The sequence below is a fragment of the Bos mutus genome, chromosome 3, assembly GCF_027580195.1.
Source record: "Bos mutus isolate GX-2022 chromosome 3, NWIPB_WYAK_1.1, whole genome shotgun sequence".
NCBI lineage: Eukaryota > Metazoa > Chordata > Mammalia > Artiodactyla > Bovidae > Bos > Bos mutus.
The window spans coordinates 100,158,529-100,183,902 of record NC_091619.1 but is presented as its reverse complement, the minus strand read 5'-3'; the positions used below and the strand labels follow the sequence as shown (position 1 = coordinate 100,183,902).

The following is a 25,374-nucleotide window of genomic DNA, read 5'->3' as shown; positions in this document are numbered from 1 at the left end:
ACCCCCCAAATAGGGGAGTATAGCAAGTCAAAGGCATGAGGGCCAGAAAACAGGATCTAACAAGGGAAAAAAGCAAAGACAAGTACTGAAACAACATATGATAAAATGAAAATTAATTTAAAAGGGTGGCATAAGTACAAACCATACAAAAACACAAGAAATACAAAGGGAATGTTCCACTTATTCTTCACTGAAATGCAACAAATGATAACACTTTAGTAACTGTGTTTCAAACTTTTTCCATTTATCACTGCTTTATAAAATAGTATATTATAGTTTTCTAACATTTTTTATAAAAAACAACAGATCCTGGATAACCTTTCAAATCAATACATACAGCACTATCTTTTTGCCTGTATTTTTTTTTTTTTTAAGTTTTATTAAGTACAAAGGAGATAGAGAAAGCTTCTGACATAGATATCAGAAGGGGATAGAAAGAGTATCCCTTTTTGCCTGTTTAAATTTGAAAAAAAAAACCCTGAAATACACCAAAAAGGAAAATTCACACATAGTCCTACTACTTTAAAGTTCTCTATGCCATAAAGAAGTAAAAGATCACTCCTGTGTTCCACCTAACTCTATTCCTACTCTCTATGGCCAAATAACCCTGATAAATACAATTTGGTATGTCTTGGTACATACGCCTTATATACATAAACAAAAGCTTTCTGATTCTTTGTAATAATCTCCTGAGCTCAAATATTTTATAGCTCTGGGATGTTCAAGGGGTACTTGTTTTTTTGGCATTTTCAAACCTAAAATAAAAAAGCCCTCATCCATTTCAAGATGGATTTCTGACATTCCTGCTTTCCCTTAAATTAGTGGGTTTTTTTCTCTTCTCATACACTTGCTTCAAATTTTGTTTGGCAATGAAGATGATTATAGAAAAGTGGCATGGAAATTCATTTCTATGGTCTACACCAACTGGAAGGCGAGATAATGCTGTTTACTCAAAACATTTATGTTTTAAATTATTGCATAATAGTTAGGCAAGGAAATTGTTTTACTTACTTTCCTGTTACCTAAGGACAAACTAGTTGGAAGGTGGATAAATACATATGACCATCAAACACTGACTACTGGTCTACTGTAACAATAAGCAAATGCAATAGGAAAAAATGTTTAATATTTATCTTCTCCACTAGACAATAAGCTCACTGTAGACCAGAACCCTGAATAGAACGTAGCAGGTATTTTACAATGATTTGCTTTTTGATTCTTTGCCAAGTTATTAAAGATCTAACTTATTTTTTTTTTACAATTTTTAAAAAAATATTTTACTTTATATTGGAGTGGAGAAGGCAATGGCACCCCACTCCAGTACTCTTGCCTGGAAAATCCCATGGACAGAGGAGCCTGGTAGGCTGCAGTCCATGAGGTCACTAAGAGTTGGACACGACTGAGCGACTTCACTTTCACTTTTCACTTTCATGCATTGGAGAAGGAAATGGCAACCCACTCCAGTGTTCTTGCCTGGAGAATCCCAGGGACGGGGTAGCCTGGTGGGCTGCCGTCTTTGGGGCTGCACAGACTTGGACACGACTGAAGCGACTTAGCAGCAGCAGCAGCAGCAGCAGCATATTGGAGTATCACAGATTAGCAATGTTGTGATAGTTTCAGGTGGACACCAAAGAGACTCAGCCATACATATAGATGTACCCATTCTCCCTCCAACTCCCCTCCTATCCAGGCTGCCACATAACACTGAGCAGAATTCCCTGTGCTATACAGCGGGTCCTTGTTGGCTATTCATTTTAAATATAACTGACAACTTATTTTTGAAGTTTGATTAAGACAGTTTTTCAGATACATATCTTTGATTAATATGCCTATATACCAAAACAAATTCAAACTAAGGAGATTTAATTTCAAATTCTCACTGCATCACTTCATGGCAAACAGATGAGGAAAAAGTGGAAACAGTGTCAGATTTTATTTTCTTGGCCCCAAAATCACTGTGGATGGTGACTTCAGCCATGAAATTAAAAGACGCCTGCTCCTTGGAAGAAAAGCTATGACAAACCTAGACAGTATATTCAAAAGCAGAGGCATCACTTTGCAGACAAAGGTCTGTATAGTCAAAGCTATAGTTTTTCCAGTAATTATGTAGGGATATGACGGCCCTCAATCTTTCCCAGCATCAGGGACTTTTTAATTACTCCCTATTTTATAGACAGGAATACAGAGGCACAGCAAAGTTTAAGGTCACAAAAGGATCGGAATGAGGATTTAAAATGAAACCTCTTAACTTCAAATGTACGTTCCTGTGTATGTTCTCCATTTCATTAGACGATAAAACATGACTGACCAAACATGATGTTTTACCCATACTTACTTTTAGAACTTCATGGGATAATCTGTCTTAGGTTTAACATTCTCATTAACCAAGTCCTTTAAACATCAGAATCAAGATTTCACTATGAAGGAAGAGCCAAATAAGGATAGTGAGCATAACAACGAATGTAAACAATTTCAGCTCAAATTAGTCGAGTAGCTTCCACTGGGACGGCCATCTACCCTAGAGGGATAAATGATAACCCATCAAGGGGCAGAAATATAATATGGAACCTTTTGTTTAGTTGCACTATGCCTTCGTTGCTGCATGTGAGCTTTCTCTAGTTGCAGCGAGCAAGGGGCTGGTCTCTGTTGTGGTATGTGGACTTCTCACTGGGGTGGCTTCTCCTGCTTCAGAGTACAGGCTCTAGGTGTGTGGCCTTTGGCAGTTGTGGCACACAGCATCAGCAGTTGTGGCTCGAAAGCTCTAGAATCTAGGTTCAACAGTTGTGGTCCATGGGCTTACTTGCTCCTCGGCATGTGAAATCTTCCCAGATCAGGGATCAAACCTGTGTCCCGTGCCCTGGCAGGTGCATTCTTACATAAGCACCACCACGGAAGTTCAATATTGAAACTTTTATTCAAATTAGTTTTTAAAACCTCACCCTTTTTATACTTCTGTGTTTGCTTGTACTTTATATATTGGTATTGCTTTAAAAATTTTAATATTCATTTATTTCAATAAGGATGCACAAGGCAAATGTTTGGAGATGACTTAGAAAAATAATCTTTAGCAAATGTTTCCCAATAGAATTATTTACTTTTGAAGGAGAATCACATCTAAAAGGTCATCTCATTTAAGTAGCAATTTGAAGCCCCATAACAAACTGATTTGGCTCAAGGTAATACATTCATTCAGTGGAACTTTATTTGAAAATGTATAAAGATAACAACACAGAAAAAAAGTTAGCTAATGAAAAGCATGAGGGTCTTTCCATTGATTCAGCTATGAATTAGTCTTTCTAAAGATTCCCAAATCTCCCCCAAATAGAAATGATCAATAAATGTTTGTTGGAAATGAGTACACTGACAAATCTCTCACAAAAATCACTAAATTGTATCATACATTGCAACGGCCTCAGGTTAGGCCACAACTAACTCTACAGTATGTTCTGCTTCTTGAGAATCTCAAACAGCATGGAATCCTAAGGTTACAAGGTCACACTGAATAATTAGACACAATCAAATTTTAATGACTTTTAACTAATAACATTTTCAAATAGAGGCATGTTTAAAAAGTAAAGACAAATCTCACAGGGGGAAAAAGTAAATACCTAATACACATGAAAAAATACACAAATGTTGTTAACTTAATAGTGTAATAGCAATTATCTGCCACAACCAGATGGGCAAGTATTAATAAGTTCAGTAGTATCAGAAATGGCAAGGCCAGTATCTATCAAAATTTTAAAAAACATTCTCTTTAGTCCAGTATTGTAATTTCAATTCCAGAAATTCCTGATATGGATTTAAATAACTGGTGCTTAATGTTTAAGGTTATTCACTTCAATATTATTTGTGATAACAACAAAAAAGAACACAAATGACTTAATTGTGGGGTACTGATAGAGAAAATTGTCCTGATACAGAAAATTGTCCTCAATATAGTAAATTAAAATGCAAATTTCGGAAGAGTGTATATTTTCATTTTTGAAAATACACGAGACACTGTTAACTTCTCTGCCAAGTGACTGGAGGAACTGAAGGCAGAAGAGGGCTTTTACTTTTCCCTTAAACTTTTCTGTAACTTTATATACTCTGCCATGAGCATTGCTTTTATAGTTAAAAAATTTTTTTCAATTAAGAGTATTAGGACTTCCCTGATGGTCCTGTGGCTAAGACTCCACGTTCCAATGCAGGGGGTCTGGGTCCGATCCCTGGTCAGAGAACTAGATCCCACATGCTACAACTAAAGATATCAAGATGTCACAACTACGACTCAGCACAGTCAAACGAATAATTTTTTTTTAAGTGTTGACGGTTTTGCTACCTGCACAATTTAAAATTGATGCAGTTTTCAATGGAATACCAAGAAGTTATTTTTTTAATATAGTCAATATGCATGTCTTCCACATGAAAAGATATCTACATTAAATGAAATAAGCAAGTTTTAGTATATAAACTTGACACTATTTTTTTTTTTGGACACTATTTTTTAAAGACAGTACATATCATACAAAAAAATTCTGTAAGTATATGAATGAATGATGAAAATGAAAAATATTTTAGTGTATTGTAACTTTTAATTCCCAAACTGTTATCTAAAGAAAATGTAGCACTGAGATATAGAGGTTTGTGATAGCTTTCATCTTTACTTTCTTTTCTTTTACATTATTCTACTTTTTTACAATTAGAATGTGTTTATGAGTTAAACAGTGAGACTGCATGGTACTTTCACTTTCTGCTTTATGCATTTATATGTCTTGTCTTAAACTTCTAGAAAGAGCATGCATCAGTCTGGAGTCACAAAAAACAAAAAATAAGTATTCAGTTTTATTACCTTAAAATATCTTATATACCTTAAACATATAAATATACATATACATGAAAAAAGAAAATGAAATCACAAATTAAAATACACCTATTTTATACAATCATTCATCATAAAAATACAATTCCCAAGCTAAGTCATTTATTCTATCATACCTGGCAGTAATTCTTACAAGTGTCCATATTAAAAGGCATTACTGTTCTGGCTAATGTGGCACACTCAGGTTATCTCTTTGGGAGTAAAAATACTTTAAAACCAAATAAATGTCAGCACAATCAGCTACTAGATCCCCCCCAAAAAAGGACAAGAAAAGGCCTCGAAAAAACACATTGAGAAATCAGTATAGCACAAAAGTGAGGAGAAACAGATAAATACATCAGTATTAATAGTTTCCAAGCTAGCTGTGCTGCAGAAATACAGGAAAACCTAGATGAATAAACTGCAATTCATTCTCAATTTCCAAAAAAGTTATAATACATTAAAATATTGTTCATTTGGGGACAATAAGTATAATCTAAAAACTACAAAAACTTTGGAGGGAAATTTTTTTTATACAAAGCTCACAGTCGTTTAGGCTGAAACCAAGAAATCAAAACTCAGTGGTGTGCAGAAACATAAGGCAATCAACTATTCACCATAGTGATTTGCTTTACTATAATGAAAGAGGCCTGGCATGCTGTGATTCATGGGGTCGCAAAGTCGGACACAACTGAGCGACTGAACTGAACTGAATGAAAGCAAGACATGTGATTTGGGGGCTGATACAAGGTTTAGAACATGGCAAAATGTTTTATAGACAGCCTTATCTTAGCAAATGTTATACTAAACTTAAATGTCTTTCTAGGCATCACAGTGTGTCTTCTATTTTTTAAAAAAGCATTTCTCCAAACATCATCCCAACTTACATAAACACAGAATCCTTATTTCATGAAGTACTTATGAATACATGTATTTCATGGAGCAAGCATAATTTAGGAAATGCTGATTAAAAAAGAACAGCACAGGCTCTGGAGTCAGACTTCACCACAGCTGTGTGATCTTGGGAAAGTTACATAATTTCCCTGAGTCTCAGTTTTCTATCTGTAAAAGGAAAATACCACCACTTACCCAAGTGCCTGGCACACAAAAAGATGCTCAACAAATTAAATATCTATTTTTTCACATGGTTTCCATGTTGGCCTATGTCAGCAATGAAAGTTTCAGGAATCTATTTTTTTATATCAACTTGCAATCTATGTTTGGGTTTTCTAATATGGTGTCAATCATATCCAAAATAAATACTTCAATCTAAATAAACCTTGCTGAAAAATTCATTACTTTAAATGTTTGTGGAATATAAGAAACCAGGGGAAGTTCTTAGAAAATGTAAACAAAATTAAAACGAGATTCTACTTTTAGTTAATCAAAATACAAGAACAGTAAGACCTGATCCCTACTGGAAGCAGCATGACCTTCTTGACCAAAAAAAGTTCTTATTTCTTGATTAAGATAGGTTAAAACTCACTTGTTACTCTCAAGAAGTCTAGTCAAGGATTTATGGAAGGAAGGAGACAAAGGATCAACAAATACTGACTGAGTAGCTACTAAAGGCCAGGGACTAATATAGGTAGGGGTAAACAAAACAATCAACACCCTCATGCTGCTTACAGTCCAAGTGGGCATACAGACAAAGAGACGTATCAGACAGTAGTCAGTGATTCAAAGAACTATAAAGAAGTGTTAAGGAGTCAAAAGAGGATGGGGATGAGCTACTTCAGATAAGACAGTCAATGGAGACCTCTGGGACAGGCGACAGGCGTCTAGAACAGAATGAAAACAAATATTTTTTGGTCTGCGAATGCCTTTGCAGTCTTGAAATAAGTGATGTTTTCTATTTAGATTTTTTACTAACGTGGTTCAGGAGAGCATGATCCACTGGTAGGCACAGAAGTCACTAGAGGCCACAGTATAAGAGACTAGGTGGTACCGCAGTAAACGACGGCACCTAAAGCTCCCACTGCTTCACAGATCACATTTACAATAATGTTTTGGTTACATGCACTGAAAAACTAGCTTTTCTGATTATAACTAATTGTTCTCTAGTTCCTATATAGATATCCCCCAAGAGAAGCCAGCACAAGAAGAAAAGCTAATGCATTTAATAAAAATCCTTTAAATAATTGAAAGAAGCAAAAATAAAAAGATATTGCTCAAGAGTCTTCATGGCCACCAACCTCAAGGAGTTTGGAAGACTGATCCTTGCTATCTCAGCATCTCCAAGTCATGTGTGCTCAGTCCTGTCTGACTCTTTGCGACCCCATGGACCGCAGCCCGCCAAGCTCCTCTGTCCATGGGATTTTCCAGGCAAGAATACTGGGATGGGCTGCCGTTTCATACTCCAGGGGATCTTCCTAACCCAGGGATCAAACCCGAGTCTCCTGAGTCTCCTGCATTGGCAGGCATATACTTTACCACTGAGCCATCTGGGAAGCCCTAGCATCTTACTCAATACTACATCATGTCTCCTATTTGCCCCCTCCATCAACTCTAGCCCTCATTTCACACATGTAAATCTGTACCTTAATATGAATGTAAGCCAAATTGACAAGTAATGTCTCTAAAATCGCCTATCCTGTTTCTTCACAGTAATTTCCTGTGGTAAATCTGCCTTTTAACATACCAGATTTTACATTAGGTGTTCCTACAAAATTTATTCAACAAATTAGTTCTGTGGGCCAGGCATTGTATTAATTTCTAGGTACCAAGAATAAAACAAAGACTTATTGGCTTACTAGTCAATACAAGAAATAAACATGGAAAAAAAAATTCAGGTACCATGCTGATGTACAAGATGCTACTGGAGTACATATTCTAAGGGGAAGAGTCACCTCATTCTATCTAATGAAATCAGAAAATGTTTGAAAAAGCTTATTACTTGAGCTAGGTATTCAAGGACAGATAAGCAGATGAGTTAAGGGAGGACCCTAGGATTAATCAAGCAGACTTAGAAATGAACACTGAGGTGAAGATAGACAAAAAAAGAGAGAGAGAGAGTTGGGTGTAAGGGGTGGAACAGTCCAGATCCTAAAAAGCTTTCCTTGCCAGGTTAATAAGTGCGAATTTTATTTTGGCTTTGGGGCAAAAAAAAAAAAAAAAAAGAATTTTAGTGAATACAGTGACCAACAAGATCATGTTTATAATTTAGAAGGAACACCAAAATGGACTGTAGGTAAGGTCACTTGGAAGGCAAGGAAGATTAGTGAAGAGATGTAAAAGGACATTATGAAGCCTGAACTAAGACCATGACAGCAAGAAAAAGAGTTAAAACCAAACAGGTATATGCAAGCCAGAATCAAGATTGCCGGGAGAAATATCAATAACCTCAGATATGCTGATGACACCACCCTTACGGCAGAAAGTAAAGAGGAATTAAAGAGCTTATTGATGAAGGTAAAAGAAGAGAGTGGAAAAGCTGGCTTAAAACTCAACATTCAAAGAACTAAGAATATGGCATCTGGTCCAATCACTTCATGGCAAATAGATGGGGAAACAAAGGAAACAGTGACAGACTTTATTTTCTTGGGCTCCAAAAATCACTGCAGATGGTGACTGCAGCCACGAAATAAAAAGACACTTGCTCCTTGGAAGGAAAGCTATGACGAACCTAGATAGCATATTAAAAAGCAGAGACATTACTTTGCCGACAAAAGTCTGTCTAGTCAAAGCTATGGTTTTTTCAGTGGTCATGTATGGATGTGAGAGCTGGACCATAAAGAAGGCTCAGCGCACAACTGATGCTTTCAAACTGTGGTGTTGGGGAAGACTCGAGAGTCCCTTGGACAGCAAGGAGGTCAAACCAGTCCATCCTAAAGGAAATCAACCCTGAATATTCATTGGAAGGACTGATGCTGAAGCTGCAGCTCCAATACTTTGGCCACCTGATGCAAAGGGCCCACTCATTAGAAAAGACCTGGATGCTGGGAAAGATAGAAGGGAGGAGGAGAAGGGGACGACAGAGGACTAGATGGTTGGATGGCATCACTGACTCAATGGACCTGAGTTTGAGCAAGCTCTGGAAGATGGTGAAGGACAGGGAAGCCTGGTGTGCTGCAGTCCGCAGGGTTGCAAAAAGTTGGACACAACTGAGCGACTGAACAACAGGTATATGCAAAGTGTCAAAAGAAAGCAAACAACTAAAAGGAAATCTATTAAAATCAAAGAAAGCGTCACAGATAAGGTGACATTTGCACAGGGCCCTAGAGAAGGAAAGTCAGCCATGCAGAAAATGTGAGAAAGGATAGAACAGCACGATGAGGGGGCTTCCCTGATAGCTTGGTTGGTAAAGAACCGCCTGCAATGCAGGAGACCCTGGTTCGATTCCTGGGTCGGGAAGATCCAACGGGAAGGGATAGGCTACCCATTCCAGTATTTTTAGGCTTCCCCTGTGGTTCAGCTGATAAAGGGAAAGGCTAAGCACTCCAGTATTCTGGCCTGGAGAATTCCATGGACTGTACAGTCCATGGGGTCACAAAGAGTTGGAAAGGACCAAGGGACTGTCACTTTCACTTTTCACAGCACAAAGAAAGGGAAAGACCTAAAAATGCTTGATGAGCTGAGTTCTTGTTAAAGTAGTAATGCCATCCTTTGTAGATCAGTCACCTGGGAAATACTTACTGAAGGCCTAAGGTGTGTTTTGGATCTGATGAATCCAATGACAATTAAGATCATCTTTCCAAAATAATGCACCTAAAAACTTGTAGGCACAATTTTAGTCACAGAGTAACTGAGCTCCCATACTTGGTCCATGGCATCCAAGTACAGCAATTCTGAGTAAGAGTAGAACTGGGGTGGTGGGACTGGCTGAAAAGTAAGCTGGGGGCAAGGCTGTTAAGACTTCTCATCCCAAGAAATCCGGATAACTCAGTTTTAGAGCCATTGGCTTTTTATAGAGATTGTTTTATCTAGTCCACACAACAATGTATTTACATAGAGAACAGTAAGTACTATTATTACATTTGCAAATGAGAAACTTCGGTTTAAAGAAAATTAACATGACCCAAGGTCACACAGCTAGTTTAAACGGTAAAGATGTTATAGAATGGCAATCTGACTTAGGCCTTTGGACCCAATCACTAATCTAGGGAAAACTGAAATATATTCAATACTCACCGAGTTAACATTTAAAAATCTACAAAGTCACTGTTAGTCCAAAACTGGAAGTGTCTCATAAACAAGGATTACTCATAAAGCTACTCTCAAAGTATAATCAATATACTTTGATTGATATATATTGGGCAGTATACTGCCCAATACTCTCAAAGTATAATCATTCACTCAATAATGTCAATTTTGTAAATGAAGTCTACTGTAAAAGTCTTCAAAATCTGTGTTACAAATACACCAACCAGTTGGAAAACTTCAGGAATCTGGGTTCCCAAAACATAGTAAGAACCTGAGAGGATATCATCAATTTTTCAGCAGAACAAAGAAAGACTGTTTTCTAGAGTTAATTTTATCCACAATGTCTGGCAGACAATGTTTTTAGAAAAGGAACTGAAGGAAAGGGGAAAGAAAAATCCACATCCAACTGTCACTGAATACAAATTTTCACTGACTACGACTTCATCTAAAAATCATTTTCTTAGTAACTATTACTTATGAAGTTTCATTTTGATCATCTTTACAAACTTCTGAAAATTGAAAACATGCCCAGAATGAAACAAGCTTCTCTATCCTTTCATATGCTAGTTTATTTCTTGATTTGGTGCAATTCCAAAGACAGAGCCATTTCTTTTAAGTGCTGCAAAAGCTAGAGGGAATATGGTCCCAGCCTGTTGCAGGTTCTACTTTGGGCACTCTAAGTCCCTAAGACAATATCTCTAACTTAAACACATGATAAAAATACCTTTTGTGGCAGTTAAGCATCCCCGAGAGCACAGATGAGGCCTTTATGATAATCTAACATCACTACTTCTCTTTACACATTCATTAGGTACTCCCTGCAGGACAGGTCCCTATTCCCAGCACTAAGTGCAATGTCAGGCACACACACAGTCAGTAGGTGAAAAAAATCTGACTCTGCCTTTCCAATGTGAAACCAAAAGCTATTCAACCAAATTTGGATGGTGAAATTATCCTACTTCATCACAAAATTAAAAAAACATTCTGTATCTGATAAGAAAGGACACCCTAAGTTGACTGGGCTATGGGAAAAAATGTGCCAAAATAATGTGACAAATATTGTGAAGAATTGAAAATAAACTTTCTGCTCTATTTGTATAAAGCATTACAAGCAGATAAAGGTCAGAAAACAAAACATAATCTCACAGTCACATTTTGCCCAAGGTTATTAGCTAAAGCAAGTAAGCAGTAGAGTCACAATTAAGATCCAAATAACTCCCAATCCAATGTGCTTTCTATTACTACATATTGTCACTGATACTTTTACTTTATTAGTGTAAAAAACTGTTTCAAGAAAATTTCAGACCAAAAAAAAAAAAAAAATTCACTAAAAAAAAATTACAAAAATATTTTCTTTTAAAAATTCTTCTGTGTCCTCGCATCTTAAGTGTTGCAAAGACAATACATTAAAAAATCAGTCAAAATCAAATCCGCCAGTACTAGACTTAAAGCAATGTGTGTGTGTGTGTGTGTGTGTGTGTTATTCTCTGACAAGCTTCAATTTGGTTATATCCATTCCTGCTATCCTTCCAAGAAGACTACGAAAGCTTAGAAGGCTTATCCCAAACCAACAGTTCTTCTGCTCTCCTCCTCACTAATCCTGGTCCAATTAGTTCCCTCTTCTCCCAAAGCACTGTTTTCCTTCTCTTCACCATTAACACTACAATGCCACCTCCTTTTCCGATACTTAACAAGACTCATTTTCAACCCTTCAGGCACAGGGCCTTCTCAGGCCACTCCATCTAAATTGGCCTCTCCCAGTTACTTCTACGTATTGATATGTATTACAGTCTGCAGTTAACCTTTACGTTTATTTTTACTAGTGGACTGTCTTCCCAAAAGATGTCCCATGAGCCCCGCCCCCCCTTTGTACAAGGTATCCTCTTCCATCATCACCAAAACTACATCAGCAATACTGTTATTTCTACTACCTCCTCCAAATGGTAAACTCATCAAGGGTAAATGCTGTCTGATTCATGTTTCCTCAGCACTTGGCAAAGTGTTTGGCACCATTCTATGGAGTCAGTAAAAGTTTGTAAATCTGTATAGTAAGAATGTTCATTGAGAGTGAAAATGCCGAGGACACCTTAGTACTTCACAGTTCAGGGTAAAGGCTGCAGGTTGTAGACAAACGAGTGATACAATGCATGGAAAAGATTCATTGGCAAGGACAAAATATATTCAAGAGGAGAAGCGCTTCTGGCTCAGCAGAGAGGAGGGAGAAAAGCAATCAATCAAGTCAATTTTTGATTCTCCTCCGGACCAACAGAGCAAATTGTCCCTCAAAATAATAACTTTGGCACACCGCAATTTATTCTGCACGCCCAACTACTCATTAAGAGCCCAAGTGCCAACACACTACGATTATTTTGCATTCTTTAAGGTGCACCAGGTGAGAAGCAGAGGGGTGCTTCCAAAACCTGATTAGAACAAGCAGAGGAAGAAATAATCATGGTGCATCTTCAAATTTACAAAGAAAAATCGCGACGTGATCATGGAAAGAAAACTCAGCATACCAAGAAATATATAATCATAGGTTAGGACCCACTATGGCACAGAAATGGTCATAGAACTGCCAAAACAGACCACACTCCACATCTTTCCCAATCCTCTTCTACTCAAAGACCCGAATAACCATTGCAAGGATTAAGAGCCTCATTTCTGGCAGCACAATTCTCCAAAGAACATAGAAAAGGCGAAAGAACAGCTTTAATACCCTCCCCCCAAGGCAGCCAAAACCAAACAACCAACCAGCTCCACCATCCCTAAACAGAAAGCCCTAGACGCCTTTCAAAGCCAACTGTCATACCTTTGAGGGGCCCAAAAGACATTGACTCCAAAGATAAGTCTCTGGCCCCAACATATATCTCCGAATTATTTAGGAAAATCCAGGCATTCCAATTTGGACATCTGCACTCAAAAAAGGATCTCCTGGCAGAAAGGAGCAATCAATCTTTCAAGAGGCAATGGCGCTCCAACCACCCGGCTGGGGGACAGGCAACGACGACAGGGCACGGCCCTTCTAGGGAGCCGCCGGCGCCCTCCCAGCTCTCAGTCTGACCCAGCGCTACCCTCCCTGGCGGTGGCCAAAGTCGGGCACTTGGCGGAGGGGGGCCAGCGGTTGGGCTTTCGAACTGGGCCTTCCCGGCCCCGGGGGCGCGGCAAGACACGGAGGTGGCGCCTTTCAGTCCAGCCCCGGCAGCAGCAACGGATCCGGGGCCTCTTCCCCTGGTCTCCCCGCCCCGCCGCCCTCAGCCAGCCAGTCCGCCCCTCACCTGGCAGAAGCTCCGACAGTAGTTCAAAGATGAGACCTCCGACACCTCCTGCTCCCTCAGTTCTGTCTCCAGCTGCCACAGACAGGGTCGCAATCCGGAGGCTACCGGCGCCGGAGATGCGGGACTATGGCCCCGAGCCATGGACTCAGTCTCGGTTCCGTCTCCGGCTCCGGCTCCCACCGGAGCCTCAGCCCCAGCCCCGGCGGTGGCGGCGGCGTCTCCCTTTCCGTCCGCCATCTTCCCACGGCCCAGCAGCGCGTAGGCAACCAAGCCACGTGACTCAGACCTGGCCCCGCCCCCGGCCGACCGCGCGTGCTGACGCACTCAGGGGCGACTCAGGCGCCCGCTGGATTCCGTCATTGGAACTCTGGACGCTCCTCCCCTCCGCGGCCTCCTCTACAGGCTCCCTGGCAACCGCCTGGCAACAACTAACCAGAAGTTCCTGTCCACTGCCGTCCTTCCATTACTTTTGGAGTTACGGGGTCACTGAAATGGGACATACATGTAGACATAATCTATCTATGAAAGAATGACGTTTGAGCTGCGATCTGAAGAACGAGAGAGATGTAGCCAGAAGAGCCTTTTTAAAGGAAAGCATCCCAAGTAGAAAATAATAATAATAAGCAAGGTTGTGGAGGTTGTGAGGTTGAAATGAAGACTACCCCATGGGAACGTGGTTTATAATACAGAGGGCATTACACGTCAGTAGCTAAAGGATGCGGAGAAGGCAATGGCAACCCACTCCAGTACTCTTGCCTGGAAAATCCCATGGACGGAGGAGCCTGGTAGGCTGCAGTCCATGGGGTCGCTAAAAGTCAGACACGACTGAGCGACTTCACTTTCACTTTTCACTTTCATGCATTGAAGAAGGAAATGGCAACCCACTCCAGCGTTCTTGCCTGGAGAATCCCAGGGACGGGGGAGCCTGGTGGGCTGCAGTCTATGGGGTTGCACAGAGTTGGACACAACTGATGCGACTTAGCAGCAGCAGCTAAAGGATGAACTTTTCAATAAATGGCGCTGGAACATTTTTTTCCAAAAGAAAAAAAAAATGGATTTTTACCTCAAACCATATCTAAAAATAAACACTGGATGGAGTAAAGGAAATATAAATATGATATCAAAATAGAGAAGAATTTCTTAAGATCCAAAAAGCACAAACCATAAGGGAAGATATTATTAGATTAAAACTGTTGATTCTGCAGTAACAAGTTTAAAAAGTTGGTGCATGATGACAACCCAAAGACTAGACAATATTCGTTACATTTATAAACATTAAAGAATTAATATCCGTCATGTGAGTGTATGTTCCTCGGTTCTTTGTCTCGTCACAACAAAAATTTGGAGCAACGGACATTAGAGCCCTTGGCGTGTCACAGCTCTTGGGTCTTGGACAAACCGTGCCACAGCTCTTGGGCAAATCAGTGTTACAGCCTGAAGAGAAGAGAGTGGAGGAGTGCGTGGGAAGAGAGAGAGACTGAGAGAGAGAGCGCGAGCGCACGAACGCGGGAGAGAGAGTCCGAGAGAAAGCGCTTTGGCTCCTCCTTTTATATGTTTTTTCCTCCACCTGGGCATGCCCTATGCAAATTGGGCTTAGCCAGGAGTGCTGTTTGTTCTGTTTGTTCTGCCTGAAGTCTTCACTCTGGTCCTCGGACCTTCCTTGTCTTTTAGCCACCGCCATTTTGGACTCCTTTTCCCTATTCTACCTACCTAACAATTCCATACTCATCAGATTGGCAGTTTTAAATTAGAACCATGTGTTAGGAATTAGGAAAAGGGAACTTACATGCTGCTGATAGTATAAATTGATACATCATTTAGAAGAATGTGTAATAATTAAAGATGCACATGTCCTGTAAGCCAGCAATTCCTAATAATAATAGTAATCATCATCATTGATATTCATTGAGATTTAATATGTGCTAGGTAATTTTCTGTTCTTTTCTAAGGCAAACCATTCAATATCATGGTAATCCAAGTCTATGCCCCAACCAGTAATTGTGAAGAAGCTGAAGTTGAATGCTTCTATGAAGACTTACAAGACCTTCTTGAACTAACACTCAAAAAAGATGTCCTTTTCATGATAGGGGACTGGAATGCAAAAGTAAGAAGTCAAGAAACACCTGGAGTAACAGGCAAATTTGGTCTTGGAGTACAGAATGAAGCAGGACAAAGGCTAATAGAGTTTTGCCAAGAGAACACACTGGTCATAGCAAACACCCTCTTCCAACAACACAAGAGAAGACTCTACATATGGATATCACCAAATGGTCAACACAGAAATCAGATTGATTATATTCTTTGCAGTCAAAGATGGAGAAGCTCTATACAGTCAGCAAAAAAAAAAAAAAAAGAAAAGACCAGGAGCTGACTGTGGCTCAGATCATGAATTCCTTATTGCCAAATTCAGACTTAAATTGAAGAAAGTAGGGAAAACCACTAGACCATTCAGGTATGACCTAAATCAAATCCCTAACAATTACACAGTAGAAGTGAAAAATAGATTTAAGGGACTAGATCTGATAGACAGAGTGCCTGATGAAAGCAAAATGGCTGTCTGGGGAGGCCTTACAAATAGCTGTGAAAAGAAGAGAAGCAAAAAGCAATGGAAAATAGGAAAGTTATACCCATCTGAATGCAGAATTCCAAAGTATAACAAGGAGAGATAAGAAAGCCTTCCTCAGTGATCAGTGCAAAGAAATGGAGGAAAACAATAGAATGGGAAAGACTAGAGATCTCTTCAAGAAAATTAGAGATACCAAGGCAACATTTCATGCAAAAATGGGCTCAATAAAGGACAGAAATGGTATGGACCTAACAGAAGCAGAAGATATTAAGAAGAGGTGGCAAGAATACACAGAAGAACTGTACAAAAAAGATCTTCACGACCCAGATAATTACGATGGTGTGATCACTGACCTAGAGCCAGACATCCTGGAATGTGAAGTCAAGTGGGCCTTAGGAAGCATCCCTATGAACAAAGCTGGTGGAGGTGATGGAATTCCAGTGGAGCTATTTCGAACCCTAAAAGATGATGCTGTGAAAGTGCTGCACTCAATATGCCAGCAAATTTGGAAAACTCAGCAGTGGCCACAGGACTGGAAAAGGTCAGTTTTCATTCCAATCCCAAAGAAAGGCAATGCCAAAGAATGCTCAAAGTACTGCACAATTGCACACATCTCACACACTAGTAATGTAATGCTCAGAATTCTCCAAGCCAGGCTTCAGCAGTACATGAACCAGGGACTTCCAGATGTTCAAGCTGGTTTTAGAAAAGGCAGAGGAACAAGAGATCAAATTTCCAACATTTGTTGGATCATCAAAAAAGCAAGAGAGTTCCAGAGAAACATTTATTTCTGCTTTATTGACAATGCCAAAGCATTTGTGTAGATCACAACAATACCAGACCACCTGACCTGCCTCCTGAGAAATCTGTATTCAGGTCAGGAAGCAACAGTCAGAACTGGACATGGAACAACAGACTGGTTCCAAATAGGAAAAGGAGTACATCAAGGCTGTATATTGTCACCCTGCTTATTTAACTTATATGCAGAGTACATCATGAGAAACGCTGGGATGGATGAATCACAAACTGGAATCAAGATTGCTGGGAGAAATAACAACAACCTCAGATATGCTGATGACATCACCCTTATGGCAGAAAGTGAAGAGGAACTAAAGAGCCTCTTGATGAAAGTGACGGAGGAGAGTGAAAAAGCTGGCTTAAACTCAACATTTGAAAAACTAAGAATATGGCATCTGGTCCCATAACTTCATGGCAAATAGATGGGGAAACAATGCAAACAGTGACAGACTTTATTTTCTTGGGCTCCAAAATCACTGCAGATGGTGACTGCAGCCATGAAATTAAAAGATGCTTGCTCCTTGGAAGGAAAGCTATGACAAACCTAGACAGCATATTAAAAAGCAGAGACATTACTTGGCCAACAAAAGTCCATCTAATCAAAGCTGTGGTTTTTCCAGTAGTCATGTATGGACCATAAAGAAGGCTGACTGTTGAAGAATTGATGCTTTTGAACTGCGGTGTTGGGGAAGACTCTTGAGAGTCCCTTTGCAAGGAAATCAAACCAGTCAATTCTAAAGGAAATGAATCCTGAATATTCATTGGAAGGACTGATGCTGAAGCCGAAACTCCAATACTTTGGCCACCTGATGCAAAGACCCTGATGCTGGGAAAGACTGAAGGCAGGAGGAAAAGAGGACAATAGAGGATGAGATGGTTGGATGGCATCACCAACTCAGTGGACCTGAGTTTGAGCAAGCTCCGGGAGATGGTGAAGGTCAGAGAAGGCTAGCCTGCTGCAGTCCATAGGGTCACAAAGAGTCAGACAGGGCGGAGCGGCTGAGCAACAATAGCAACAATTTATTTGCAACTTTTTAAATTTATATTCCAGTTTCATGGGTACTCGCAGTTCCTGTTGATTGAAGCTGGGTATGTTTCAGTACACCATCAGCCACACATTTACAAGTGATGAAGTAGGGTTGTTTCTTTTTGCAGATTCATCTATTCCAATTCAAAAAGCATTGTGGATGCCTACTATTGTAGTGATAATTTCATATAAATATATGTAAACATCCAAATTGCTGGCTTTGAACCCCAGTTCCATTGCTTGTTAGTAGTATGCCTTTAGATCATTTAATTTCTTTGAACCTCACGTTCTTAAGATGGGCATAACTGTAGCCTATATCTCATAGGAATGCCATAAGGTCTAATAAAATGTAGCCAAAGTTTATCTTTAGGACAGACACAGAGAAATCTCTAAGTAAATATTACCATTACTTCTCTGAGGTTCAGTCTCAGAGAATAGCTTTAGCTTCTCTTATTGTAGACCTTCCGGACCCACACACATATACTGACTGTAGAAATGGTTTATTTTCATGATTACCCTGTGGGTAATAAAATGATCAGAGAACAGACCTATACTGTGGATTATTAAAGGAACTGATCAGGCTAGAATTTCTGACTTGCAGATTCAAGAACTTGGTTCTATGATATCATTCAGATGGTAATTAAATCACAAGAGCCCAATTTACTAATTTATTGTAAGAAATATAATGGAATCCCTATAGAAAAGATGGATTGGGAAACAAAATTAGCACCAGAAGTTTGCTTAGGGAGGTAAGAATCAGTGGAAAGGCAGCTAGAAGGTCTTAAGTCACCCTGGTACCAACACCCAGGCTTCTCAGAATTATTCTCCATTCTCTCTCTTTCCTTTCCTCAAACTCTAATCAGGTGAGATGCCAAATCCTATCAATTTGTCCTTAGGAAATTTTCTTCCACCCACCTCTTCTCTAACCTAATTCCACTTAGCCTTGCCCAGGGGCATGACAACATCTCCTCTAAAGGTCCAAGAAGAGCTTGGTGGGTGGGAGCAGTGTTTATACCCTAGAATCTCTTTTTGAGTGATTATCCATCATGACTGTCACCACTCCCTCCTAAACCCTCACCTTTGGACTTGGGATGGTCAGCTCACTGAAACCCTGGGAGCTCAGGTGTTCCTTGCTTGGAGGCTTTTTTGTTGTGTCTTGATGAAGAGTCAGGGACCTCAAAGGTAGAGAACCCCCAAAGGAGGTGGAAACTCTGAAAACCTCACAGACTCTGTTTCAGCCTTTTCCCTCTTGCCAGAGATTCCCCCCAGACAACTCTGATTTGCTCTTCGTTTTGGGGAATTTTATCTGTTGGGGTTAAGGAAGGATACGTTCCTTCATTGCACAACCACTCATAGACAAGTCTTACTTTTCTTTTGCTTAGGCTATTGCAGGAGCCCTGCAAGGGATATTGCTATTTCCAGATCCTACCACTTACTCACTGATTCATCTTCTAAATCTACCTCCATTGCTTAAACATGATAGCCCTTTCTTGCTTCAAATAGAATAAAAATACTCAAGCTGGCTTTTAAGTTCAACTGCTTGCTACTTCTAAAAGCACAGAGTTGTTTGGTAGTTCCCCAATCATGTCCCCACTCCATCGCACATTACAGTTTTTCTGCCTATGCCTTGGTCAATCTGTAACCTCTTCCTGAAACTTCATCCCACTTGGACTAAATAGAATTGAGATATAGTATCATCTAGATTTTACTTCCTTGGGTACCCAAATCACTGCAGACAGTGACTTCAGGCATGAAATTAAAAGATGCTTGCTCCTTGGAAAGAAAGCTACGACAAACCTAGACAGTGTATTAAAAAACAGAGACATCACTTTGCCAAGAAAGGTTCATATAGTCAAAGCTATGGTTTTTCCAGTAGTCACATGTGAATGTGAGAATTGGACTATAAAGAAGGCTGAGTGCCAAAGAATTGACACTTTTGATTTGTGGTGCTAGAAAAGACTCTTGAGAGTCCCTTGGACTGCAAGGAGATCAAACCAGTCAATCATAAAGGAAGGGCTGAATATTCATTGGAAGGACTGATGCTGAAGCCGCTGCTCCAATACTTTGGCCACCTGATGCAAAGAGCCACACCGATCATTGGAAAAGACCCGGATGCTGGGAAAGATTGAAAGCAAAAGGAGTAGGAGGCAGCAGGGATGAACTGGTTAGATAGCATCACCGACTCAATGGACATGAATCTGAGCAAACTCTGGGAGCTAGTAAAGGACAGGGAAGCCTGGAGTGCTTTGACTATACAGACCTCTCTCAGCAAAGTGATACCTCTGCTTTTAAATGTTGAGGTTTGTCATAGCTTTCCTTCCAACAAGCAAGCATCCTTCAATTTCATGGCTGCAGTCACTGTCCGAAGTGATTTTGGAGTCCAAGAAAAGAAAATCTGTCACTGCTTCCACATTTTCCCCTTCTCTTGGCCAGGAAGTGATGGGACCAGCTGACATGATCTTAGTTTTTTTAAAGTTGCATTTCAAGTAAGCTTTTCCACGCTCCTCTTTCACTCCCATCAAGAGGCTCTTTAGTTCCTCTTCACTTTTTGCCATTAGAGTAGTATCATCTGCATATCTGATCTTGATTCCGGTTTGTGATTCATCAAACCTGGTGTTTTGCATGATGTACTCTGCATAGTAGTTAAGCAGGGTAACGATATACAGCCTTGTATATTTGGCACTCCTTTCCCAATTTGGAACCAGTTAGTTGTTTCATGTCAGATTCTAACTGTTGCTTCGTGAGCTGCATACAGGTTTCTCAGGAGACAGGTAAGGTGGTCTAGTGTGTGTGTGCTAAGTTGCTTCAGTCATGTCTGGCTCTTTGTGACCCAGTGGACTGTAGCCTGCAGGCTTCTCTGTCCATGGAACTCTCCAGGCAAGAATACTGGAGTGGGTAGCCATGCCCTCCATTTTCCTGACTCACAGATCAAACCCTGGTCTCCTACATCTCCTGCATTGTCAGGCAGTTCTTTACCACTGGTGCCACTTGGGAAGTCCAAGGTGGTCTGCTACTCCCATCTCTAAGAATTCTCCATAGCTCGTTGTGATCCACACAAAGGTTTTCCCGTAGTTAATGAAGCAGAAGTAATTGTTTTTCTGAAATTCCCTTGCTTTCTCCATGATCCAACAAATGTTGGCAATTCGATCTCTGGTTCCTCTGCCTTTTCTAAATCCAGCTTGAACATCTGGAAGTTCATGGTTCACGTATTGTTGAAGCCTGGCTTGGAGAATTTTGAGCATTACTTTGCTAGCATGCAAGATGAGTACAGTTGTAGTTTGAGCATTCTTTGGCATTGCCTTTCTTTGGGATTGAAATGAAAACTGACCTTTTCCAGTCCTGTGGCCACTGCTGAGTTTTCCAAATTTGCTGGCATATTGAGTGCAGCACTTCCACAGCATCATCTTTCAGGATTTGAAATAGCTCGACTGGAATTCCATCACCTCCACTAGCTTTGTTCATAGGGATGCTTCCTGAGGCCCACTTGACTTCACATTCCAGGATGTCTGGCTCTAGGTCAGTGATCACACCATCGTGATTATCTGGGTCGTGAAGATCTTTTTTGTACAGTTCTTCTATGTATTCTTGTCACCTCTTCTTAATATCTTCTGCTTCTGTTAGGTCCATACCATTTCTGTCCTTTATTGAGCCCATCTTTGCATGAAATATTCCCTTGGTATCTCTAATTTTCTTGAAGAGATCGCTAGTCTTTCCCATTCTATTGTTTTCCTGTATTTCTTTGCATTGATCAGTGAGGACAGCTTTCTTATCTCTTCTTGCTATTCTTTGGAACTCTGCATTCAAATGGATATATCTTTCCTTTTCTCCTTTGCCTTTTGCTTCTATCCAAGCACAGACTTGGATAAGATCAGCAATCCTGAGCCACAGAGTTTTTGAGAACTAGAGAGGGGACCTGGTTGAGTGACTGGGTTTACTATTCAACCAGTCCATCCTATAGGAAATCAGTCCTGAATATTCATTGGAAGGACTGATGCTGAAGCTAAAACTCCAGTACTTTGGCCACCTGATCCAAAGAACTGACTCACTGGAAAAGACCCTGATGCTGGGAAAGATTGAAGGCAGGAGGAAAAGGGGACAACAGAGGATGAGATGGCTGGATGGCATCACCGACTCAATAGACTGAGTTTGAGTAAACTCCAGGAGTTGGTGATGGACAGGGAGGCCTGGCGTGCTGCAGTCCATGGGGTCGCAAAGAGTCGGACATGACTGAACAACTGAACTGAAACTGAAGGTATGCCATGGGTTGCTTAGAGCTTGGCATTTGGGGTATTTTAAAATGCGTGATCCATTTGTGTTAACCATAGTTGAGGTCAGGGGTACTTCTAAGCCATATGCAAAAGGAAGATAATAATGACTATTTCAGCTGTCAGTGTAGATGTGAGAATCTAATGAGAAAAGGGATTCATGTAAAGTGCAAATATGGTGCTGGTAGATATTAGATGTTCAATAAATGGCAACTGCTATTACTGCTCTTGAAAAGAAGGCAGGCTTTCTACTTTTCCTTCTTATGCTACTTGACAAATTTACTCTAATAAAGATTTTTTTTTTTAATGACTTGAAATAAGAACATGATCAAAGTATGTATTTTTGTGGGTGGGGGCAGTCTTTGCTTTTTGATTTAATTGCAAAATATAAACTTTCTGTTAATAAATGTGTGTAGTTAAATTTATTTAAAATTCATTAATAGGTGGCAATGTGATTATTCAGTGGTTGCCAGTGGCCAGGGGTGAGAGGTAGAGGTAGAAATTGATTGAGAAGGGACATTCAGAACTTTTTAGGGTAACAGAAATTTTTTGTCTTTTGATTGTGGTCGTTGCATGTGTATATACATGCGTCAAAATTCGTCAAACCAATCTAAATGGGTGTTTTATTATTTGTATACTGTACCTCAGTAGAGCTAATTTTTTAAAAATTCCAATGTTTTTATAGGCCTTATTATTTTAATAGTTATCCCCTTTAAATTAATTTAATAACTGAATTTGGCATTTATTATTTTTATTATTCATTAATTTTTATGTTGGATAGTAAATAATTTAATACAGTTTAGTTTAACTTAGATAATATCAGTAATAGCAATGGAAATGAAATGGTAGGGGGGGACATGCTATTTTTATACACATATAAAGAGCCAAAATTATGACTCTGACTTAGACACAGTGCTGGGCTCTTGGGGTATAAATTGAGATAGACATGGTCCCTGATCTCAAGCAGTAGCTTACTGTCTAAGGAGGGGCACATCCACAGAGAAAGATAATTTCACCTTTAAAAAATTAAATATTTTTGAATAATTAAAATATGCATTTAGTTTTTAAACATTTTTACTGATCAAATATCTATTGATAGACAGTAAGTGTCCCTCCCTTCCCTGTCTCTCAGTCTCATAATTCTCCTCCTTGAAAGCAACTATCATGAAACAGATTATTCTATTCATATACACACATGTTTGTATATAGTATAGATATGATAGCATTATATTATAGTAGCTTTATTTTCTCTTTATTCTAGTTCTTCTCCTTGTTGTTGGTCTTTTAACTGAACAGTCTACTCTGGAGATAATTCCACAACAAACAAATCAAATAGGTAGTTTTCAATACAAGAAGTGATGACAAATTGAAATTATAATGGGAGTAATCACAGTTCAGGCATACCAAAATAGAGTGAGATGGCCATGGAGGATCTGGTCCCAGACACCTCTCTGCACCACTGAGAACTGGAACTTTCTTTGACCTGTAGCAGGCCCAAGGACGCTACCAGCTGTATTCAGAACACCGCCTGCCACCTTATGATCACAAGTTCTGTCCTTGTAACTGTACAATCATTTCAACCCCAAGAAATCCTTACTTAGCATGCACCCTTACTTTTCGCCAGCTCCAGTTACAATCTTGATAAACAATTCATGTAACTAACTGTAACCTTGCAGCTTTTGCCTTTATAAGCCCCCCTCATTTTGTAGTCCGTTGGAACACACTTCAAGTGCTTCTTGAATTTGTGTTTCCTGGGCTGCAATCCTAACAAACCACAAATAAACACCCTTTCATTTCAATCAGTTCTTTGTTTCTCAAATTCTGGTTAACAGAAGATAAAAATAATGGTAGAGGAATGAGAAGAATTCCATGGGTGTACAGATTATTGGCTAACTAGGTAAAGGTTTCTGGAGGATTGATGAGGCTGCTTCGTCTTCTTTATGCATATTCCAAGATAAAAACATTTGAACTAATTAGTAAAATAAACTCTCTAGTGGTAGGCTGTGTGCAGCTGTGTGACACTGTCCCGAACTCTGATAGCTGTTTGGAGGGAGCAAAAACAGTATGTGAAGGTCAAAGGTAAAGAAAAGGTGTGGTATAGAAAGTAAGCCTAGAAAGAGGCACACCTAACCGCTAGAAGCCCAGAGGCGCAGGGAGGTCTAGAGTTATAGATGGTGTTTAGGATTAAAAGAAGCTTGTCTGTAGTTCTCTCTAACTAGGATCGCCAGATTTAGCAAAGAAAAATGCAGAGCATCCAGTTAGATTTCCAGTTGAGATAAACAATGTTTTAGTATAAGTATGTCCCAGATCCAAACTTAACAGTATTTTATCTGACATAAATGAGTCAAGCTGACCACTTGTCACCATGCACTTAAAAGAGAAAATAGGGAAATAAGCATTTTTAATGCAAAGAGTATAAAAAGAAGGAAATATGAGGAGCTAAGGCAAGATCCTTAAGGAGCTTATGATCCTTAAGGAGCTTATGGCATAAAGTAAAGAAGAACTAAAGAGCCTCTTGATGAAAATGAAAGAGGAGAGTGAAAAAGTTGGTTTAAAACTCAACATTCAGAAAACTAAGATCATGGCATCTGGTCCCATCACTTCATGGCAATAGATGGGGAAACAGTGGAAACAGTGTCAGACTTTATTTTTGGGGGCTCCAAAATCACTGCAGATGGTGATTGCAGCCATGAAATTAAAAGATGCTTATTCCTTGGAAGGAAAGTTATGACCAACCTAGATAGCATATTCCAAAGCAGAGACATTACTTTGCCAACAAAGGTCCGTCTAGTCAAGGCTATGGTTTTTCCTGTGGTCATGTATGGATGTGAGAGTTGGACTGTGGAGAAAACTGAGCACCGAAGAATTGATGCTTTTGAACTGTGGTGTTGGAGAAGACTCTTGAGAATCCCTTGGACTGCAAGGAGATCCAACCAGTCCATTCTGAAGGAGATCAGCCCTGGGATTTCTTTGGAAGGAATGATGCTAAAGCTGAAACTCCAGTACTTTGGCCACCTCATGCAAAGAGTTGACTTATTGGAAAAGACTCTGATGCTGGGAGGGACTGGGGGCAGGAGGAGAAGGGGACGACAGAGGATGAGATGGCTGAATGGCATCACTGACTCGATGGACGTGAGTCTGAGTGAACTCTGGGAGTTGGTGATGGACAGGGAGGCCTGGCGTGCTGCGATTCATGGGGTCGCAAAGAGTCGGACACGACTGAGTGACTGAACTGAACTGAACTGAAGGCAAGATTTGGTTGTTGAGTTTAGGGCTGGGGGTCCCAGGCCAAGGAGACAATTCTGATGGTCTGGGCTGCCAGGGCTGGGGCTTAGGTCTAACTCAAAAGGTCAGGACAGAAAAAGGCCTTCATGTTCAGGGCTAGGGAGGCAGTTCTTTTGGTCGGGATCACTAAGGACAGGGCCAATGAGATGGTTCCTATAGCCAGGAAAATGAGT

At 40.0% G+C, this 25,374-nt stretch overlaps 1 protein-coding gene across 1 annotated transcript in view; it reads right to left on the bottom strand.

Moving 5' to 3' along the window:
* The window catches only part of RLF (RLF zinc finger), an 80,123-nt gene extending 66,610 nt beyond the window's left edge, over positions 1 to 13,513 (bottom strand). Inside the window, 1 exon segment of the mRNA XM_070368202.1 lies at positions 13,261 to 13,513. Within this exon segment, the coding sequence (XP_070224303.1) occupies positions 13,261 to 13,497 (237 nt within the window). The 5' untranslated portion in view covers positions 13,498 to 13,513.
* Between the last annotated feature and the right edge of the window lie 11,861 nt (positions 13,514 to 25,374).